A 17,582-nucleotide genomic window follows, 5' to 3' on the forward strand; every position below is an offset into this window, starting at 1 on the left:
ATAATGACCAAAACATTTTAAGTATAGGTAGGTGTTCATGGCTCACATCTGTAATCCTAGCTGCTTAGGAGGCTGAGAGCAGGACTGCAGTTTGAGGCCAGCATGGGCAGAAAAGTTCTTGAAACTTGGGCACTGGAGGCTCATGCCTATAATCTTAGCTACTCAGGAGGGTGAGTATTAACAACCAAAAACCAGAAGTGCACTGCGGCTCCTAGTGAGAGTGAGCCTTGAGCAAAGAGAGCTCCAGGACAGTGCCCAGATCAAATCCTACGACCAACAACAACCAAAAGAATAAAAGGTAGCTTACAATCACTACACTTGCAAAAAAGGAAAGGTTAAGGTAAGTTCTTCAGAACAAGATTAAATGACACCAGAGGAAAGGATAAAGATGACACTGAAAGAGAAATCATGAGTTCAGTTTTGAGAATTTAAGTGTTTGCAGAGATGACAAGGATAAAAATATAGATCTGAGCTAGGCGGGTGCAGTGGCTCACTCCTGTATTCCTAGCTACTCAGGAGGCTGAGATCTGAGGATCGTGGTTCAAAGTCAGGTAAGGCACTAAAGACTCGAGACTCTTATCTCCAATTAACCACTAGAAAACAGGAAGTGGAGCTGTAGCTCAAGGGGTAGGGAAATAGCCTTGAGCTGAAGAATTCAGGAACAGCGCCCAGACCCAGCGTTCAAGACCCATGACCCACCAAAAAAAAAAAAAAAAAATAGGGCTGGAAGTTTGGCTTAATGGTAGAGTGCTTGCCTAGCATGCACGAAGACCAGGGTTCAATTCCTCAGTACCACATACATAGAAAAAAGCTGGAAGTGGTGCTGAGGCTCAAGTGGTAGAGCTCTAGCCTTGAGAAAATCCAAGGACAGTGCTCAGGCCATGAGCTCAAGCCCAGGACTGGCAAAAAAAAAAAAAAAAAAAAAAAAATCTTTGTCAATACAAGCTCAAGCAGAGTGAAAAAACACAGAAACATCAAATTTTTAAGCAGAGAAACAAAACCATGGGTTGGAGGCATTAAGTAATAGAGCACCAGCCAGTGAGCAAGTATAAGAGTCCTAGTGTTGGACCAAAAAAGAATCATAACCAGTTTACTTCAACCTCATGTTCTATCTTTTGGGGGGAGAAGTGGGGACAAAGAGCCTTATACTTGTTCTACTTGCTTGCTCATATCTGATATTTGCAACTTGAGTCATGTCATCAATCTGGCTTTTTACTGGTGACTTGGAGATGGAATCTCTTGATTTTTTTGTCTAGATTGGCTCTGAATTAGAAACCTCGAGGACTCAGCCTCTTGAACAGCTAGGATTACAGGTATGATCCAACTGAGTGTAGCTTCCATCTCTATGAGAGTCAATGTGTGATCAGTATAAAAGATTTTACTTCAACAGACCTTTAATCTTAGGTAGAAATATGGTGACTGTTCATAAATTTTCACCTTATTTGCAAGATTATACCCAGAAAAAAAACTATCAGAAGACTCTCTTGTTTCTAAAGACGGGCTGAAGAGAATGACCATAAGAATGGCCCTATACTGGAGCCAGCAGTGTAGCCTAGTGGTAGAGTGCTCATCTAGCATGCAGGAAGCCCTGGGTTCAATTTCTTGGTACCACATACACAGAAAAAGCTGGAAGTGGTGCTGTGGCTCAAGTGGCGGAGTGCTAGCCTTGAGCTAGGCATTGTCCAAGGACAGCGCCCAGTCCCTGAGTTCAAGCCCCAAGACTGAAGAAAAAAAAAAAATGGGTCTAACTATCAACTTACTTTCTTTAAGACTTCCATTCAGGCCAGAATCTCAATCACCTATGTACTACGTAGGTAAAATAATGGGGGAAGGGGGAGTTGAAACAATTACAGCTTTAAATTTCCCTGCAGCAAAAAATTTTAAGGAGCTGGTACCAGTGGCTCACACCTGTAATCCAAGCTACTCAGTAGGCTAAGATCTGAGGATAGTGGTTCAAAGCCAGCCCAGGCAATAAGTCTGTGAGACTCTTATCTCCAATTAAGTACCGGAAAACCAAAAGTGGCACTGTGGCTCAAGTAGTCTCAAGTGGTCAGGTGCTAGCTGTGCTGAAGAGCTCAGGGACAAAGCCCTGACCCAGAGTTCAAGTTCCACAGCTGACCAAAAAAACAAAAACAAAAACCCAAAAAGATTTTAAGGAGATAAAAAGGATAAGGACAAACCTACCCTTTTCAAACTTAGAGAAGGCAACAGACTTGAGGCTGCACTGATGACCTTTGCATGTTCCAATCAGCTCACCAGCTTTCACATCCCAAAATTTGGCTGACTGATCACCCGATGCTGTAACCTTTCAAAAAAAAGGTAGTATAATTTTTAAAAAGGAACCTTTTATCAGTATTTATCCAGAGTCAAATGAAGGGAAAGCTACTTACAAGTTTAAGTTCCCCAGGGACCCAGGCCAAGTCAAAGACAGCATTCCAATGAGCCATCCACTCTAAATAAGGAAAATATAAACATGAATCATCTAGATTGAATTGGAGCCATTAAAAGCATGTTAAGGGACCGGGAGTTTGGCCTAGTGGTAGAGTGCTTGCCTAGCATGCACAAAGGCCCAAGTTCAATTCCTCAGTATCACATATGTAGAAAAAAGCTGGAAGTGGTGTTATGGCTCAAGTGGTAGAGCTCTAGCCTTGAGAAAAGTCCAAGGACAGTGCTCAGGCCCTGACTTCAAGCCCCACAACTGGAAAAAAATAAATAAAAGCATGCTAAATGCCTTGACCGCTAATGAAATGATCAATGGTCAGCATTGTAAGGTCCATGGGCCAAGGAGACTCATATTACACATTCCCTTCATTACCACATAGGAGACCTTTCCTCTCACACCACATCACTTTTCATTAATAGACCAGAAGTACTCTCTAACATGGAATCTTTTTGAAACATTCTCCTGCTCAAAAATCTTTACAATGTTCTCTAAATGGAACGTTAGTAACCACATTTCTCTATTATCCGATTCCAACCAAATCAAATTGTTCCTTATTTTCTCAATATATTCATGTTTCCCACCCTCTAGGTTGATGGTTTTCCCTCTACTTATGTGTGCCCTCTTCCATTTCCATTCGTCTATCTACCACAGGTCAACTCAAATGTTCTATCTTTAAAAAAAGAAATCCTGAGCCGGGTACAGTGGCTCATGCCTGTAATCCTAGCTATTCAGGAGGCTGAGATTGGTTCAAAGCCAGCCCAGGCACTAGCACTAAAGACTGACTGAGAGATTCATATCTCCAATTAAATCACTAGAAAACAGGAACTGGGGCTGTGGCTCAGAGGTAGGGCTCAGGGATAGCACCAGGGCAAGAGTTGAAGCCCCATGACCCACACCCACACCCACACCCACAAAAATGCTGATCTGATTTTGTATATCAACAATTTTTTTTGGATGGGGGTTGTCCTGAGGCTTGAACTCTGCGCCTGTGCACTGTCCCTAAACTATTCAGCTCAAGGCTACCATCCTACCCCTGGGCCTGGGCATTGTCCCTGAGCTCTTCAGCTCAAGGCTACCAACCTGCCCCTTGAGTCACAGACCCACTTCCCATTTTCTAGTGGTTAATTGGAGATAAGGGTCTCCTGGTCTTTAGTGCCCGGGCTGGTTTTGAACTGTGATCCTCAGATCTCAGACATCTGAGTAGGTAGGACTACAAGCGTGAGCCACCTCACTGGCAGCTGTATGGCTACACAAGTGTATCTCTGCCCCAGTTGTATATCGACATTTATGGCCTTTGTTTTACTTTAGCTAATTACATACCATACTTCCTTGTTTAAAATGATCAGCTCCTCAAGGTCAGAAATTTGTTTTACATTTGGAAAATATATCTCAATATTTAAAGCATATTTCCCACACTAAGTGTAAAAAATTAACTTTGTAGCCTGTAATCCTAGCTGCTCAAGAGGTTAAGATCCTGGGATAAACTCAAATCTCCAATTAAGCACTAAAAAATCTGGAAATGGAGGTATGGCTTAAGTGTTAGAGCACTAGCCTTGAGCAGAAAAGCTCAAGGATAGTGCCCAGGCCCTGCACACATGTGGATACACATGCATATGTATAAGCACAGACACACACAATGGGAAAATAAGAACTATAGATTTACCTTTGTAGCACTTTTTTTTGCTAGTTTGTGATTCTGTATCATACAGTCTAACAAAGCCTTCTTCATTGGCAACTGCTAAAATGTGCTCCATGTTGGGGGCTAAATAAGAAATAGAAGTTCATAAAAAGTAAAAAAAAAAAAGTTTTCATTCAACTATTAGAGCATTAAGTGATTCAAAACTATCAAAATTATCTTCACATACTCTTAGAGAAAGAGTAAATCAAAATTGGTACTGGCCAATAGCAAATAAAAGCATATGATATAAATGGGCTGAGTCTATTAATCTTAAATGTTTTCTTTACAACCTTTTACCATTCTTCTCTTACGATTACAAATGAAAAGTTCTTCTATTTCTGTTCATATTTTCCCAGTGAATCACAGAAAGATACATATTCAAGCGGATCAAAGAGATCTATTGGGCAAAATCATTTTCCTGGTGGTTGAAACTTAGTAACCTTTTCCATATATTTCTTTGAAAAACTAGTGCTATAAAATATAAAAGCCCTATGCTTTTAGAGAAAATATGTAATTATACTAACTATACACAGAAATTAAGAAAATGTCTATTTCATAAGCCAGGAGTAGTTATTAGAACAATTCTAACATCTATTTTAGTTTTCTTTCAAGGGCAAACACTACTTTTTCCCTCTATGTTATGAATAAATTCTGTGCATGATTAGCCACATTGACAGCTTTCTTACCAGAAGAAAAGGTGCATCCAAAAGGAGGAACTGGAGTTCCTGATTCTCCATAAGAAGTATGCTCATCATTATAGCTGCACTGATAACCATTTAGAAGGGACTGCAGAGGGTAATATGAAGACCACCCTAAAACAAAAGAAAGCTAAGTAATATCACACCTGAAGACTTTTCACAAATGCAGTGCAGAGATAAGTTTGTTTGTTCTTAAAGAGTTTGAACGTTTACTAACTAGAGTCTCCTCTAGAATGCTCTGTTTTTGGTATTTTCTTGAGACACTAAGGATCAATTCTCATTAGTATACTATGATTAGAAGTAGCCTTTATACAATTAAAAAAAGATCTGGATGCAGTAGCCTATATAATCTTAGCTACTTGGCAGGTGGAGATCCGGTTCATAAAATTCTATCTCAAGCAATGGCTGGCCAGTGTCTTCCTAGCTAGTCAGAGAAGCACCAATAAGGAAGTTCCAGACAGGCCCGATCTTCAGTTTAAACCCCAGTGCAGCCAAAAAAACCAAAGACGTCTTGTCCTTTGTCCTACAAAAAGCATTTTCATTAAACTGTTATTCTCTTGAATGAAACATCTTGGAGTCTCTAAACCAACACTACTACAAACAACTTACTAACAACCACCATACATAATCCACTGTTCAAAGGGCTAAATGAAATAGTGTGCCTATTACAGTCAGCAATATATTCACTAAGTTAATAATACAATCGTTTTATGCATGTTTTTCTTACTGTGCTGAAATTTTAGGATTCTAAAACTAAGGGCCAGTTGTAGTATCATAAAGCATAGAAGAATGATCTTGTTAATATGTGCATGGTCCTAAATGGTTTGCCCACCTTCAGAGATTTGTTTTCATGTTAACACAGAGGCTGATCTAGCAAAATGTGCGACGAAGTATGTTACAGATTTCAGGGATATTGCCATTGATTCCAGTTGGTAGGCACCCGTAATCTTAAAACCTAAAACCTTTGTGTGTGTGGGGGGGGTGGACTGGGTCCTGCTACTTGCTGGGCAAGTACCAGTTTGAACCACACCCCCAGCCCATCTGAAACCTTGACTATTATGTTTGTGTTCCAAATGTTTGGATTTTATAGAATTTCAAAATTCAGACTTTTGGATATAGGGATGTTTGTTCAATCTGTAAAAGAAGCACTCATTCGACAAAATTACTGAAAACTAATTTTTCCATTTAGCATCTTAGGAAACAATGATTTTACAAATTTGTTGTCTAAATAACTAACATACTTTGTAGTACTTTTCATTCTCATTATGTCGTTTTGTTTAGACAAGACATTTTAGCATGACAGATCCCAGAAAAATCTAGTCTGAGATGTGAGAAAGAAGCTTAAATGAATCAGTAGAAAGACAGCAAAGAAATTTAATCTCAATTTAACAATTCCTCATGAAGGCATTACCTCATAATTTCAATGTCAGATAAGGAAAACCAAGCAGTTAAAATCACTAAAAGTATGCAATAACCATTTGTTAGGTTCAAAAATATCTACCTACAAAGCCAATTTAAAAACAAAAGCCTCCATTTTAAGAATATGTAAATGTTCATGTGTAGTGTGAATTTTTTTTTTTTTTTTGCCAGTCCTGGGTTTGAGCTCAGGGCCTGAGCACTGTCCTTGGACTTTCTCAAGGCTAGAGCTCTACCACTTGAACCTCAGCACCACTTCCGGCTTTTTTCTATGCATGTGGTAAGCAGGAATCGAACCCAGGTTTTCATGCATGCTGGGCAAGCACTTTAACCACTAGGCCAAATTCCCGGCCCCTGTAGTGTGAATTTTTAAACATTTAATTATTGAAATTCAAAAGCAGATCAAATTATTATCTTATGATGCTCTGGAAAGCTTAGTGTCCAACAATAGTGACTTTTCCACTTTGCCTCATGGCCTTCAACTACTATCCAATCCTAGGACTAACCTCAAGGTGATTTACTGAAAGGTTCCTGCTTATTTTTCTAGTTTTGCAATCCCCCACAACACAATCTTGATAATCTCCTTAACTTACTTTTGTTGTTTTTGCCTTTTTTTTTTGGTACTAGGCTCAAACCCAGAATGATGCACTTGCTAGGTAAGCTCTGAGCCACTAAGGTACATCCCAGTCTACTTTTGGACTTTCATTGTGTAATAAACATAACTTGCAACTCCCACAACACTCATTTGAAAAAAATCTATTATTTATTCACCTATAGCTTAAGACTCTGGGGTTACATGTAAACTTCTGAGAAGTATACAGGATATGAAAGTTTTTAGACAACCAAATTTCTAGACACTCAACTTTCACATAGCATACATATATAGCTATACTACACACACACACACACACACACACACACACCTACCTAAAACTGGTCTGAGAAGGTTGAGGTGAATCCCTTCCCTTCCATCTTCGCTACTTCCTTTCTTATACTTTACAAAAGGCATTCACACAACCCCATCTTACACCTTGCAAGGTATTTAAAAAATATACTTTCAGTAAAATTTTACTTTCTTCTTGAAAGTTATCAAAATTATTTGTACCAATTGCATATTACTACTACTACTAACTACTAGGATAATTCAGTCCAAGGGAAACTTTTAGTTCTTGAAATCCTATGTTCACCTTAAACAGAAATATATATACACACACATATATATATGCATACACACATATATTAGACATAGAGGAGTTTATAGGGAGATCAGTGAAAGAACTTTTTCAACTATACAATTATATTGCATTATGATCTATGAGACAAAATGGAAATGACGAGGGAAAGCAATGACTAAGTTTGTTAAAATATATGGCATTATGTCTATCACTATATTTACATTCTATTTAAGATGACCAATATTTACGTACATTTAAACTTGTAAAAAACTTCCAGACACATTTAAAAATACACAAAAGAAGTAATCAAATTTCCACTGTGTGGAGATCACTGGAACAATTAAGAGAAGATCAATTCAAGAAAATTTAAGGGAACCTTCTGAATATGTAATAAATAACAAGATAAAGTCATGGGATGACTCAGGTTTAAAACACTAAGGTCACTCACTAAAACAGGTCTGGGGGAAAGTGAGTTCAGTTTTGCATATTTGAGATGCTTGTCTAACCACCTGGTTGAAGATCAAGCCATACAGCTCTTATAGAAACCAATCTAAAATATAAGGAATGAAAGGTGGTAGGGTAGAAGGGTGACACCAAAACCGAAGGAAAAAGATGTTTGTATAGACTTCAATAAATGACATCTAATAATGAATCTTTTTCAGTGCCTATCATATAGGCGTATTTGTGAATAGGAGGAAAGAGCAATCAGGGAGAAAAACTCAGTCACAAAACAATGAGTGAATAGCTTTCCAATTTTTCACACCAACAGAAAAGAGTACGGTGGAATAAAACAACAGTGATTTAATGCTAGAGACAATTAACAACCACTGTGCAGTGCTGCCATTAATGACACCAAGGGCAAAGTTACTCAAACAGTAGAGATGGAGCCATTTTGCCTGTAATTTCCAAGAGAGAAGGAAGGATGGTATAGTTTTAGAAGGGCACTGGAAGTTCAAAGACTTTGGTCAACTTAATATCCTTTTCTTAGACCCACTCCTTAAATATAAAAAAGTTCTCAGATTCTTTTCTCTTTGTTTCCCATGTGGTTTCAGGGGGGAGGGGAGAAGGAAGACAGTTGGGTTGCAACTGTTCTTTACGCGAGCAAGATTTCATTTCTGTTCACATTAATCTAGATCGTTAAATTCTTTACCAGAGATTCAAGCTGGTGAAATCCAAACCAAACCTGAGCTCAAATCTCTGACTGTCAGACGTTTTCAACTAAAGAGGCCTGAAGGACTGTCGAAAATCCAGTTGAATTTTTACACACTGTCCAGAGACACACCTTGAAGAAGAAAACAAAACGCTTGGATTCCATTCCTCGAGTCCCTCTGGCATGGAAAAACATACTTCACTTTATTATTAATGGTCACCCCTGGGGGGAGGGGGAGGCGGGGAGTGTGAATTCTCTAGGTCCAGTACTGACGAAGGGCGGGAGGGGAGGGGGAGATTTCGACGCGACTAACAGCAGAAGCCCGGTCTCCTCGGCTGGACCGGGTCGGCCTGGGCCGCGCGGGGTCACCGTCAGGGGCGCGTGCCACAGCGGACCGCGAGGATCACTGAGGTGCCGCGGCGAGGGAACCTACACGAGCCGACGATCGCACGGTCGTCCCGAGAACGCGGCCCCCCAGACTCACCCGGCCGCCCATGCCTGTCTAGTTAACGCGCGAGACTGACGTCAGCACGAGGGGCCCCGGAGGCCAGTTCACTCAACGTCCTTCCCTCGGCCTCCACGTCTACTTTTCAAGGCCCGATCACGATGAGGAGGGTCCGGAGGGGATGAAGATACAACATTCCCCGCTAGTGTTCGCTCACGTGAACTCTGGCCGCCCGAGAACTCCGAAGGCCCGAAAATCGGATCGCAGTCGGCCCGGATCCCCAGTGGTTGGTTTTTTTTTTTTTTTTGGAGGACGGGGGGGGGGGGGGAAGCCCTCCAGCCGCGAGCACCGTTTAAGACCGTTACTCACCATTCCTCGAGACGCCGAGCTGAGGCTGGCGGAGCACTGAATTGAAGAGCATCTGGACCAGAAGAAAAGGCTCGGCTGAGGGGAAAAAAAAAAAAAAGCCGTGAAAAACGGCCGCCACGTTCGCTAGGAACCGTGGATTGCGCCCTCCGCCACTCGACCCGTTAGGAGCCTCCAACTCCCGCCACTGTAAGCCCCGGCCGCCAAACTCCGCGCCAAACTGACGTCACGCGTTCTGATTGGCTCCCGCCGCTGCATCCGAGCGCTTCTGACTCATTTCCCCCCTCGAATCCCCGCCTTCTTTTTTACTCAGCCGCGGGAACTCCTGGCTCTGGAGCTCCCTGAGCGCCTGCGCGGGGGGGGGGGGGGGGGGGGGGGCCGCGGAGGCGCCTGCGAACGGCGGGGGAGACCATGACGCATGCGTAATACCGCTTGACAAAGAGCGGAGGAAAAATCCGCGAGACGAGCGCTTGGAGAAGATGGCGGCGTGGAGGCAGAGTTTGCAATCTTTCTAGACTAGACTGGTCGAGGAACTATTCGAGTCATGGCGTCAAACTCAACTAAGTCTTTCCTGGCAGATGCAGGGTACGGTGAACAGGAACTGGATGCCAACTCCGCTCTTATGGAATTGGACAAAGGTATTGGAAAGAGCGGGCGGAACGCGGCTGGGGGAAATGGCGCCACCCCGTGGTGGTGGCCTCGGGAGAGCCCGGCGACGCATGCGTGTTGGTTCTCTCCAGGCGGGGGAGCGCCTGGTGGGCTGCTGGGCGCGGGTTTGGCTCCGGGAGGCTGCACACCCGCTGAACGAGCCCGTTTGGACCCCGTGAGGGCGCAGTACTCCAGTCTTTTCCAACACTGAAATGGTCAGGTTGTGAGATTGTCCCTCGGCACCTTCCGTCGAGGTCTTGTACTGAAGAAGTCATTTGCACCTGACAGCGACTTTTTTGTTTGGTCTCCTTGTATCCGTTCCCCCGCTCACTGTTTCCGGACAGGTTCCACGCGTGACCGTCTGTGAGCAGGGGTGCGTGCGTGCGCGTGCGCGCGCTGGTGGAGCTTGGGAGTTAGAGCGAGGTAAATTTAAACTGTGCTGATTTGGTCGTGGTAGATAAGATCTAATTTCAGATTACCGTCTGCTGCGTGAGCGTAGTACTGGGCCGGCAAGAGTGGTAAACATTCAACGACTACGACGGCATGCAGAAGATGTATCGATTAAGCGCTAAAACAGACCTTCCATCTTGGATATAGGAAGCCAGTGGGGGGTTATTTATTTATTTTGCCAGTCCTGGGGCTTGAGCACGGTCCTTGGGCTTTTCCCTCAAGGCTCGTGCCCTGCCACTTGAACCACACCACCACTTCCAACTTTTCTGTGTATGTGGTGCCGAGGAATCGAACCCGGGTCTTTGTGCATGCTAGGCAAGCACTCTACCTCTAGGCCAAACTACCGGCCTCAAGAGGGGATTGGTTAATTTTTTTTTATCAGTAAAGAACTCGAGTATTAATATGAAATCTTTTTTTTTTTTCAGTGTACTTCAAGGATCTTTATTATATGAGGGGACCATTTTAGCAGCTGGTCTACAGTTAATTCTTAGCTAACTGTATGGCCTGTGATGGCTACAGTAATGTATAATGAAGAGCTGGACTAGAAGTCATAAGGATCTTTGAGCCACCTCTTGGTTCTCTGACTTGGGTAGTGCCTGTTGGTTCTTTTCAGTCTGTTGAGGTTTTTTTTGTTTATTTTATTTATTTTTGGCTGTAATGCTTTTATTAGGTTGGTCTACGCAAAAGTTTCTTGGATTTTTGTTTTAAGCTCAAAATATTTATTGATGGAACAAAGAATATAATTTTATTTTATTTTATTTTTTTGCCAGTCCTGGGTTTGAGCTCAGGGTTTGAGCACTGTCCTTGGACTTTCTCAAGGCTAGCACTCTACCACTTGAGCCTCAGCACCACTTCCGGCTTTTTGCTATGTATGTGGGGTATTGAGGAATCGAACCCGTGCATGTTAGGCAAGCACTCTACCACTAGGCCAAACTCCCAGCCCAAGAATATAATTTTAATGGGATAGTAGACACAGCTGTGGATTAAAAGAACGTACTGGAAAGCCATAATTTTAGGAACTTTAAATCTGTAAATCAAGGAACTTGTGAAGTGCCTCTCTAACTGATCAACATCAAACAGTTCTTTTTACCCAATTCCCAAAATCAGAATGATATCCTTTCTTAAAGAATTCCTCTCTCTTATACTTGAGACATTCAACCTGTTTTTTTTTAAACCTATCCCTTTTCAGCCTGATTTTTTTCTTATTTTTAGCAATCTCCTTCCTAAAGAATTGTTTACACATCTTGCATAGCTTTCCAAAGCAACGAAACAGGTACGCAAGCAAGCACTGAGTCCCAGAGTCAGCCAAGGTGAATGAAGACTAGTAAACGGAACCAGCTTTGGCAAAACAGTTGCTCTGGCTCCCTCAAAGAAATGGAATGCCACCTTAGGTTTCTCCACTAGTGCCAAATCTTGTTTCTTTTCTTTTCTTTTCTTTCTTTTTATGTATTTATTTTGTTGGTCCTGGGGCTTGAATTCAGGGCCTGCATGCACTGTCCGTGAGTCTCTTTATGTTCTGCTGTTTGAGCCACAGCACCACTTTCAGCCTTTTTTGAGTAGTTTATTGGGTCTCACAGATGTTTCCTGCCCAGTCTGGCTTCAAACTGGGATCCTCAGATCTCGGCCTCCCGAGCTGCTAGGACCCGGCTCCAAATGTTGTCTCTAAAGGATTTACAGTGGTCTAGGAACTAATGTACATTCAGTGCTTTAGACTTGCTTTGGGACTTGACTGTGGGTCCTGTTATTAACATTTATCAAGAACAAAATTTGTAAAGAATTTTGTAGAAAATTTCAAGAAGAATCCTTAATTTTTTTTGGACTGGGATCAGGCACTTCTATAACACTAGTCATTCTTTCTTCGTAGACAAGTGCCGGTTACTAAATAACTCCTGAAAATACAACATTTCAGAGACCCATTGAGGGTAGATAAAAATTACCAAAACTACCCAAACTGCTCTTCCAAGTCAGAAGGAGATTGAATAGGCATAGCTTCAATGCCAAATAGAACATAGAAAGTTTTGATAAAACAAAAGCTAGCTGGGCACCCATGACTTATGCTTGTTGTAATCCTAGCTGCTCAGGAGGCTGAAATCTGGATGCTTGAGGTTCAAAGCCATCCCAGAAGAGCCCACAAGACTGCCATCTCATAAACTAGCAGAAAGCCAGACTGGAGGCATAGCTTGAGTGGTAGGCCTCCAGCCATGAGCAAGCAAGCCAGTTGAGTATGCAAAGCTTTTTAAGTTCAAACCCAGGTTCTGGGAGCTGGAAAGAGGGACAGAGGGAGAGGGAATGCTTTAAGACCAAGTTGGTGGTAAGTTGGGTGGCAGGGAAGTAATAAGCAAGGGGCACATGAAAGGAAGTATGCAGGAGCCTCACAGGAGGGAAGGCAGCATCGCTATCACCTGTAAGAGCTTTGCAGAATGGTTCTTGGCATGAGCCCCTCTCACTTTCTCAAGACTGGATGGTATGAGCAGCAGAACAGGGGAAAATGGTATATGAACCCTGCTTATACATCAAAGACAGCTTTGTGTGGACAGCGATTTGGGGCTTTCATACAATAGCAGTAGTACTTGCAGAAGGGGGAATGGTAGGGTAGAGATAGAGGCTGGTATACAGGAAGACTTTAAAATTTCTGGTTCTTAAATACTAACAGCAGAGTACACTATTTGTCTTTGGCTACTGACTGGTTCTGGTCCATTCATACCTATTCATTTTTTGATTGGTTGTGGGGCCTGGGCGCTGTCCCTGAACTCTTCAGCTCTAGGCTGCTGCACTACCTCTGGGCCTGGGCATTGTCCCTGAGCTCTACAGCTCAAGGCTATTGCCCTACCCCTTGGAGATAAAAGTTTCATGGTCATTAGTGGGCAGGCTGGCTTTGAACTGTGATCCTTAGATCTCAGCCTCCTGAATAGCTAGGATTACACGCGTGAGCCACCTGCTAAAATTATTATTATTATTATTTTGCCAGTCCTGGGGCTTGAGCTCAGGGCCTGAGCACTGTCCTTGGGCTTTCTCAAGGCTAGAGCTCTGCCACTTGAGCCATAGCACCACTTCCATCTTTTTTCTATGTATATGATACTGAGGAATCGAACCCGGGTCTTCGTGCATGCTGGAAATGCACTCTACCACTAGGCCATACTCCTGGTCCATGTGCTACTTATTCTTAATTGACCTACCCATTTTGTTGCATGAGTCAGTAATGCCTTAAAAAAAAAAAAGTACTGCTGGGAATGTGGCTTAGTGGTAGAATGCTTGCCTAGCATACATAATGCCTCGGGATCCATCCCTTAGTACCACATAAATAGAAAAATCTGGGAGTGGTACTGTGGCTCAAGTGGTAGAGCACTAGCAAAAGTAGCTCAGGGTCACTGCCCAGGCCCCGAGTTCATCCCCAAGACTGGCACAAATAAAAAGGTCTCAGGAATGCCCAAATTGGCTTCAAACAACAATCCTTAGAACTCAGCCTCTGAGTAGCTAGGGTTACAAGCACAAGCCACTGGCAATACTTTTAATAAGTGCTAGAAACAAAAGCAACATATTCAAGAAGATCTGTATTCCATGTTCACAGTAGTCAAGATATAGAATCAACTGATGTGTCCATTGACAGATGGATGTATAAAGAAAATGGGGGCATATAAACAAGGGAATATGATCCAGCCTTTAAAAAGAATGACATGCTGTCTCTGTGATAACACACTTGAACCTGGAGGACATTCTGTGATGTGTGATGAGCCAGGTCCAGGAAGACAAGGGTTCATGTTCTCGTTTGTGTCACTAAAGGCCGGGAGGAGGCTGAGAAGGGATAGCAGGAGACTGGATAAAAGGTATCGAAATAATCACAGTGAAGACTTTGATTCACCACATCTCTTTGTGTATTTTATGGCTGATTCTAAGAGAGAAATTGAAAGGTTCCTAACATGTAGATATGATGAATGTTTGAGGTGGTGGGAATGCTGATTACCCTGATTTGATAATTACCTGTTGTATGTATATGTATGTGTGTGTGTATATATATATATATATATATATAATCAAATAGGCACAGTTATTATGAATTAAATCCTTACATTCTGGCTGAGAGTTTGTCCTAGTGGTGGAGTATTTGCCTAGCATTCATGAAAACCCAGGTTCGATTCCTCTGTACCACATACATAGGAAAGCCAGAAGTAGTGCTGTGGCTTAAGTGGTAGAGCGCTAGCCTTGAGAAAGCCCAAGGACTGTGCTCAAGCCTTGAGTTCAAGCCTAGGACTGGCAACAACAACAAAATCTTTATCTTTGCATGTCATGTGTATAGAATCAGAGCTGTATAAACTCTTCAACTATCTAGTACTAACAAACTAAAACTTGGAGTGATGAAAAAAAAAAAAGAAACACTATTGACTAGTAGTAGTTGTTCATTGTATAGATATGTAACAGCTTGCTTGTTCATTCAGCAGGTGATGACTGTTTAGGTTGTTTCCAGTTGAGTTATTATAAATAAGACCACTGTGATCATGTACATGTAGATCTCTCTGTGGATATGTATTCATTTCACTTGGGTAAATATCTAGAAGGCTTAGTGTATTGTTAGGGTGTGTTTATCTTTAGTTTAAAAAGTGCCAGTATTTTCCAAAAGAACTATAGAGTTTTACATTCCCTTCACCAATATATGAGATAGTCCACCTATATCTTCACCGGCTATTGGTATTGCCAGCCTACTTTTGAATTTTAAGTTTCTGTCATTAAGAGTAGTGGGTTTCAGTTTCATTTCCCTGGTGACTACTAGTGTTAAGCATCTGTTTATGTGTTTTTGGTTATCTATATTTCCTAATTAATGAAGTTACTCTTTAGATCTTGCTCACGTGAAAAATTGGCTGGTTTGTTGTCGAGTAATAGTAACCATAGATAGTCTTTTCTTAGATACGTGTTTTATAAACATTTTCTTCTCATGTATGCCTTTTAGTTCCATGATATTATCTTATGAAGAAACATTAAGATATTAAGAAAAGATATTAAGAAAAAATTTAATGGAAGTTAATTTACAACTTTTTCATTTTATGAGTCATGTTTTTTATGTTTTATAAGAATTCTTTGTCTAACCCAAGCTCATCAACTCTTGCATTTAGGTCATATGTTTTAGGTTCATTTACAGTCAATTTTTATATGTAGTGCAAAATTAAGGGTCGTAGTTCATTTTTAAATGGCTACCTATTTTCTAGAATCAAAATTAAGAACTATATTGGCACTTCGGTTAAATTATTGATCTTTTTCCTTTCCTAATATGTATTTGGTGGCACAAATGTTCTTGTACTTACTGATTGTGATTTGAGTTTTAATAATAAGTTCAAAGAGACTTTCCTAATTTTCCTTCTGACTTCTTTTGCCTTTGGATTAGTTGGAAGCACATTGCTTAATTACTAAGTATCAAGATATTTTTTGTCTAATGATTTTGATTTTATTGCATTATGGATTTATGTGATTTACTGATGTCTATACCATTTTCATTTGAAGTGAGTTTTACTTGTATTGTTGAGAAAAAACTTAATAGTTGCTGCTTTACCTTGCAGGTGCAAATTTGTAAGGTTGTTCTCTCCTTGCTGCTTTTGATAGGTCTAAGGTCTGGCAAACTTGGCGAACAGTGTGAAGCAGTTGTTCGCTTTCCTAGGCTTTTCCAGAAGTATCCATTCCCTATTCTCATCAATTCTGCATTCCTAAAGTTAGCTGATGTTTTCAGAGTTGGGTAAGTGTTTGTAAAACCTCATTTTCCTCAAGTACATAGTGCATATTCCTGGCTTTTGTTGTTGTTGTTTTATATCATTTGTGGTCTTTTTTGCCCTTTAACCTTTTTACATGGTTAGTTATCTTTTTTTGCTCCTCAGCTCAAGGCTACTGCCCTACCCCTGGGCCTGGGCATTGTCTCTGAGCTCTACAGCTCAATGCTACCACCCTATCCTTGAGCCAAGCCCCATTTCCGTTTTCTAGAGGTTAACTGGAAATAAGAGTCTCAGGTCTTTTTGTTCCTGGGCTGGCTTTGAACCTTGAACTTCAGATCTCAGCCTCCTGAGTAGCTAGGATTATAGGTGTGAGCCATGAGCCCATCCTGGCTTAGTTATCATTTTAATGAGTTCATTTTTCATTGTGTCACCCTTTGGTGTCAAAGATTATCTTAGCAAAAATGAACAAATGCTTCTGAGAGTACTTAGGTTGAGGAACAAAATTAATCCCCAGAGATTGTGCATATTATTTTTAGAACTTTCTGACTTAATGTGATGGTGTATAACTTGAAATGCATGTGAAGTTTCTGAAGCATAGGTATGTGTCTGCTCATATATATATACCCAATCCGATTTGACAGAGAAAAGAAGTGATGGGTTTTCGCTGGAGAGGGGAGGATCATCGGACCTCTTGGCTTTGCTTATAATGTAACTGAGGTGATTTAGTTTGGCCCCTTTGGTTTTCCTTGTGGTATAAATAATGTATAGCAAGACTATAGATCCTAGGTTCCTACTTATGCTCAGTTTCCACCTGAGGTGTAGACCTTAGGTAATTCTTTTAGTGGTGAGACAGATTATGACTTGACATAAGCTTGTTGTTAAAACTTAATATTGCATGACTTTAACTTCAGAGTAAATATTTCTTTCTTGAAGTGGCCTAATTTATTTTGCTTATCTCTGATTTTCCTAGAAACAATTTCCTAAGACTATGTGTTCTTAAAGTTACCCAACAAAGTGAGAAGCATTTGGAGAAGATTTTAAATGTGGATGAGTTTGTGAAGAGGATTTTCTCTGTGATTCACAGTAATGATCCTGTGGCAAGAGCCATCACACTCCGGTATAGCGTTTTTATAGCAACTTACGTTATGATTGAGCTGTGATGTGTGTACCAAAAAGGCAATATATATTTTGTCATTTTAAATATTGATTTTGTTTTTGTTTTTAAGACTGAAAAAATGCTCAAGGGGTAGGGCTCTAGCCTTGAGCTGAAGAGCTCAGGGACAGCGCCCAGGCCCAGAGTTCAAGTCTCACAACTAACAACAACAAAAAAGAATTCTGATATAGTAACTTGGTTAATTCCAGTACAGCTTAGTCTCAACTTTTTTTTTTTTTTTGCCTTTTTAATTTTGTTCTTACTGTC

At 41.2% G+C, this 17,582-nt stretch overlaps 2 protein-coding genes across 5 annotated transcripts in view; one reads left to right on the forward strand and one right to left on the reverse strand.

Moving 5' to 3' along the window:
* LOC150058423 (denticleless protein homolog) overlaps nt 1–9,566 on the reverse strand; it is a 33,747-nt gene extending 24,181 nt beyond the window's left edge. Inside the window, exons 1-5 of one of the 2 annotated variants that reach the window (XM_090341236.1) lie at nt 9,375–9,566; nt 4,808–4,933; nt 4,107–4,205; nt 2,391–2,452; nt 2,185–2,305 (exon numbers count right to left, since the gene is read on the reverse strand). In XM_090341236.1, the coding sequence (XP_090197362.1) occupies nt 2,185–2,305; nt 2,391–2,452; nt 4,107–4,205; nt 4,808–4,933; nt 9,375–9,426 (460 nt within the window). In that variant the 5' untranslated portion in view covers nt 9,427–9,566. Of the gene's footprint in view, nt 1–2,184; nt 2,306–2,390; nt 2,453–4,106; nt 4,206–4,807; nt 4,934–9,044; nt 9,138–9,374 lie in introns of those variants that run through there. The other variant, XM_090341237.1, reaches the window with a different exon arrangement.
* LOC150058424 (integrator complex subunit 7) overlaps nt 9,163–17,582 on the forward strand; it is a 51,900-nt gene continuing 43,480 nt past the window's right edge. The window contains exons 1-4 of one of the 3 annotated variants that reach the window (XM_090341234.1): nt 9,163–9,291; nt 9,950–10,009; nt 16,059–16,188; nt 17,133–17,279. In XM_090341234.1, coding sequence (XP_090197360.1) covers nt 9,994–10,009; nt 16,059–16,188; nt 17,133–17,279 — 293 coding nt within the window. In that variant the 5' untranslated portion in view covers nt 9,163–9,291; nt 9,950–9,993. Of the gene's footprint in view, nt 9,292–9,801; nt 10,010–16,058; nt 16,189–17,132; nt 17,280–17,582 lie in introns of those variants that run through there. The other 2 variants (XM_090341235.1, XM_090341232.1) reach the window with 2 other exon arrangements.

This window comes from Megascapheus bottae, chromosome 10 (assembly GCF_031878675.1).
Source record: "Megascapheus bottae isolate mThoBot1 chromosome 10, mThoBot2.hap1, whole genome shotgun sequence".
Lineage (NCBI taxonomy): Eukaryota > Metazoa > Chordata > Mammalia > Rodentia > Geomyidae > Megascapheus > Megascapheus bottae.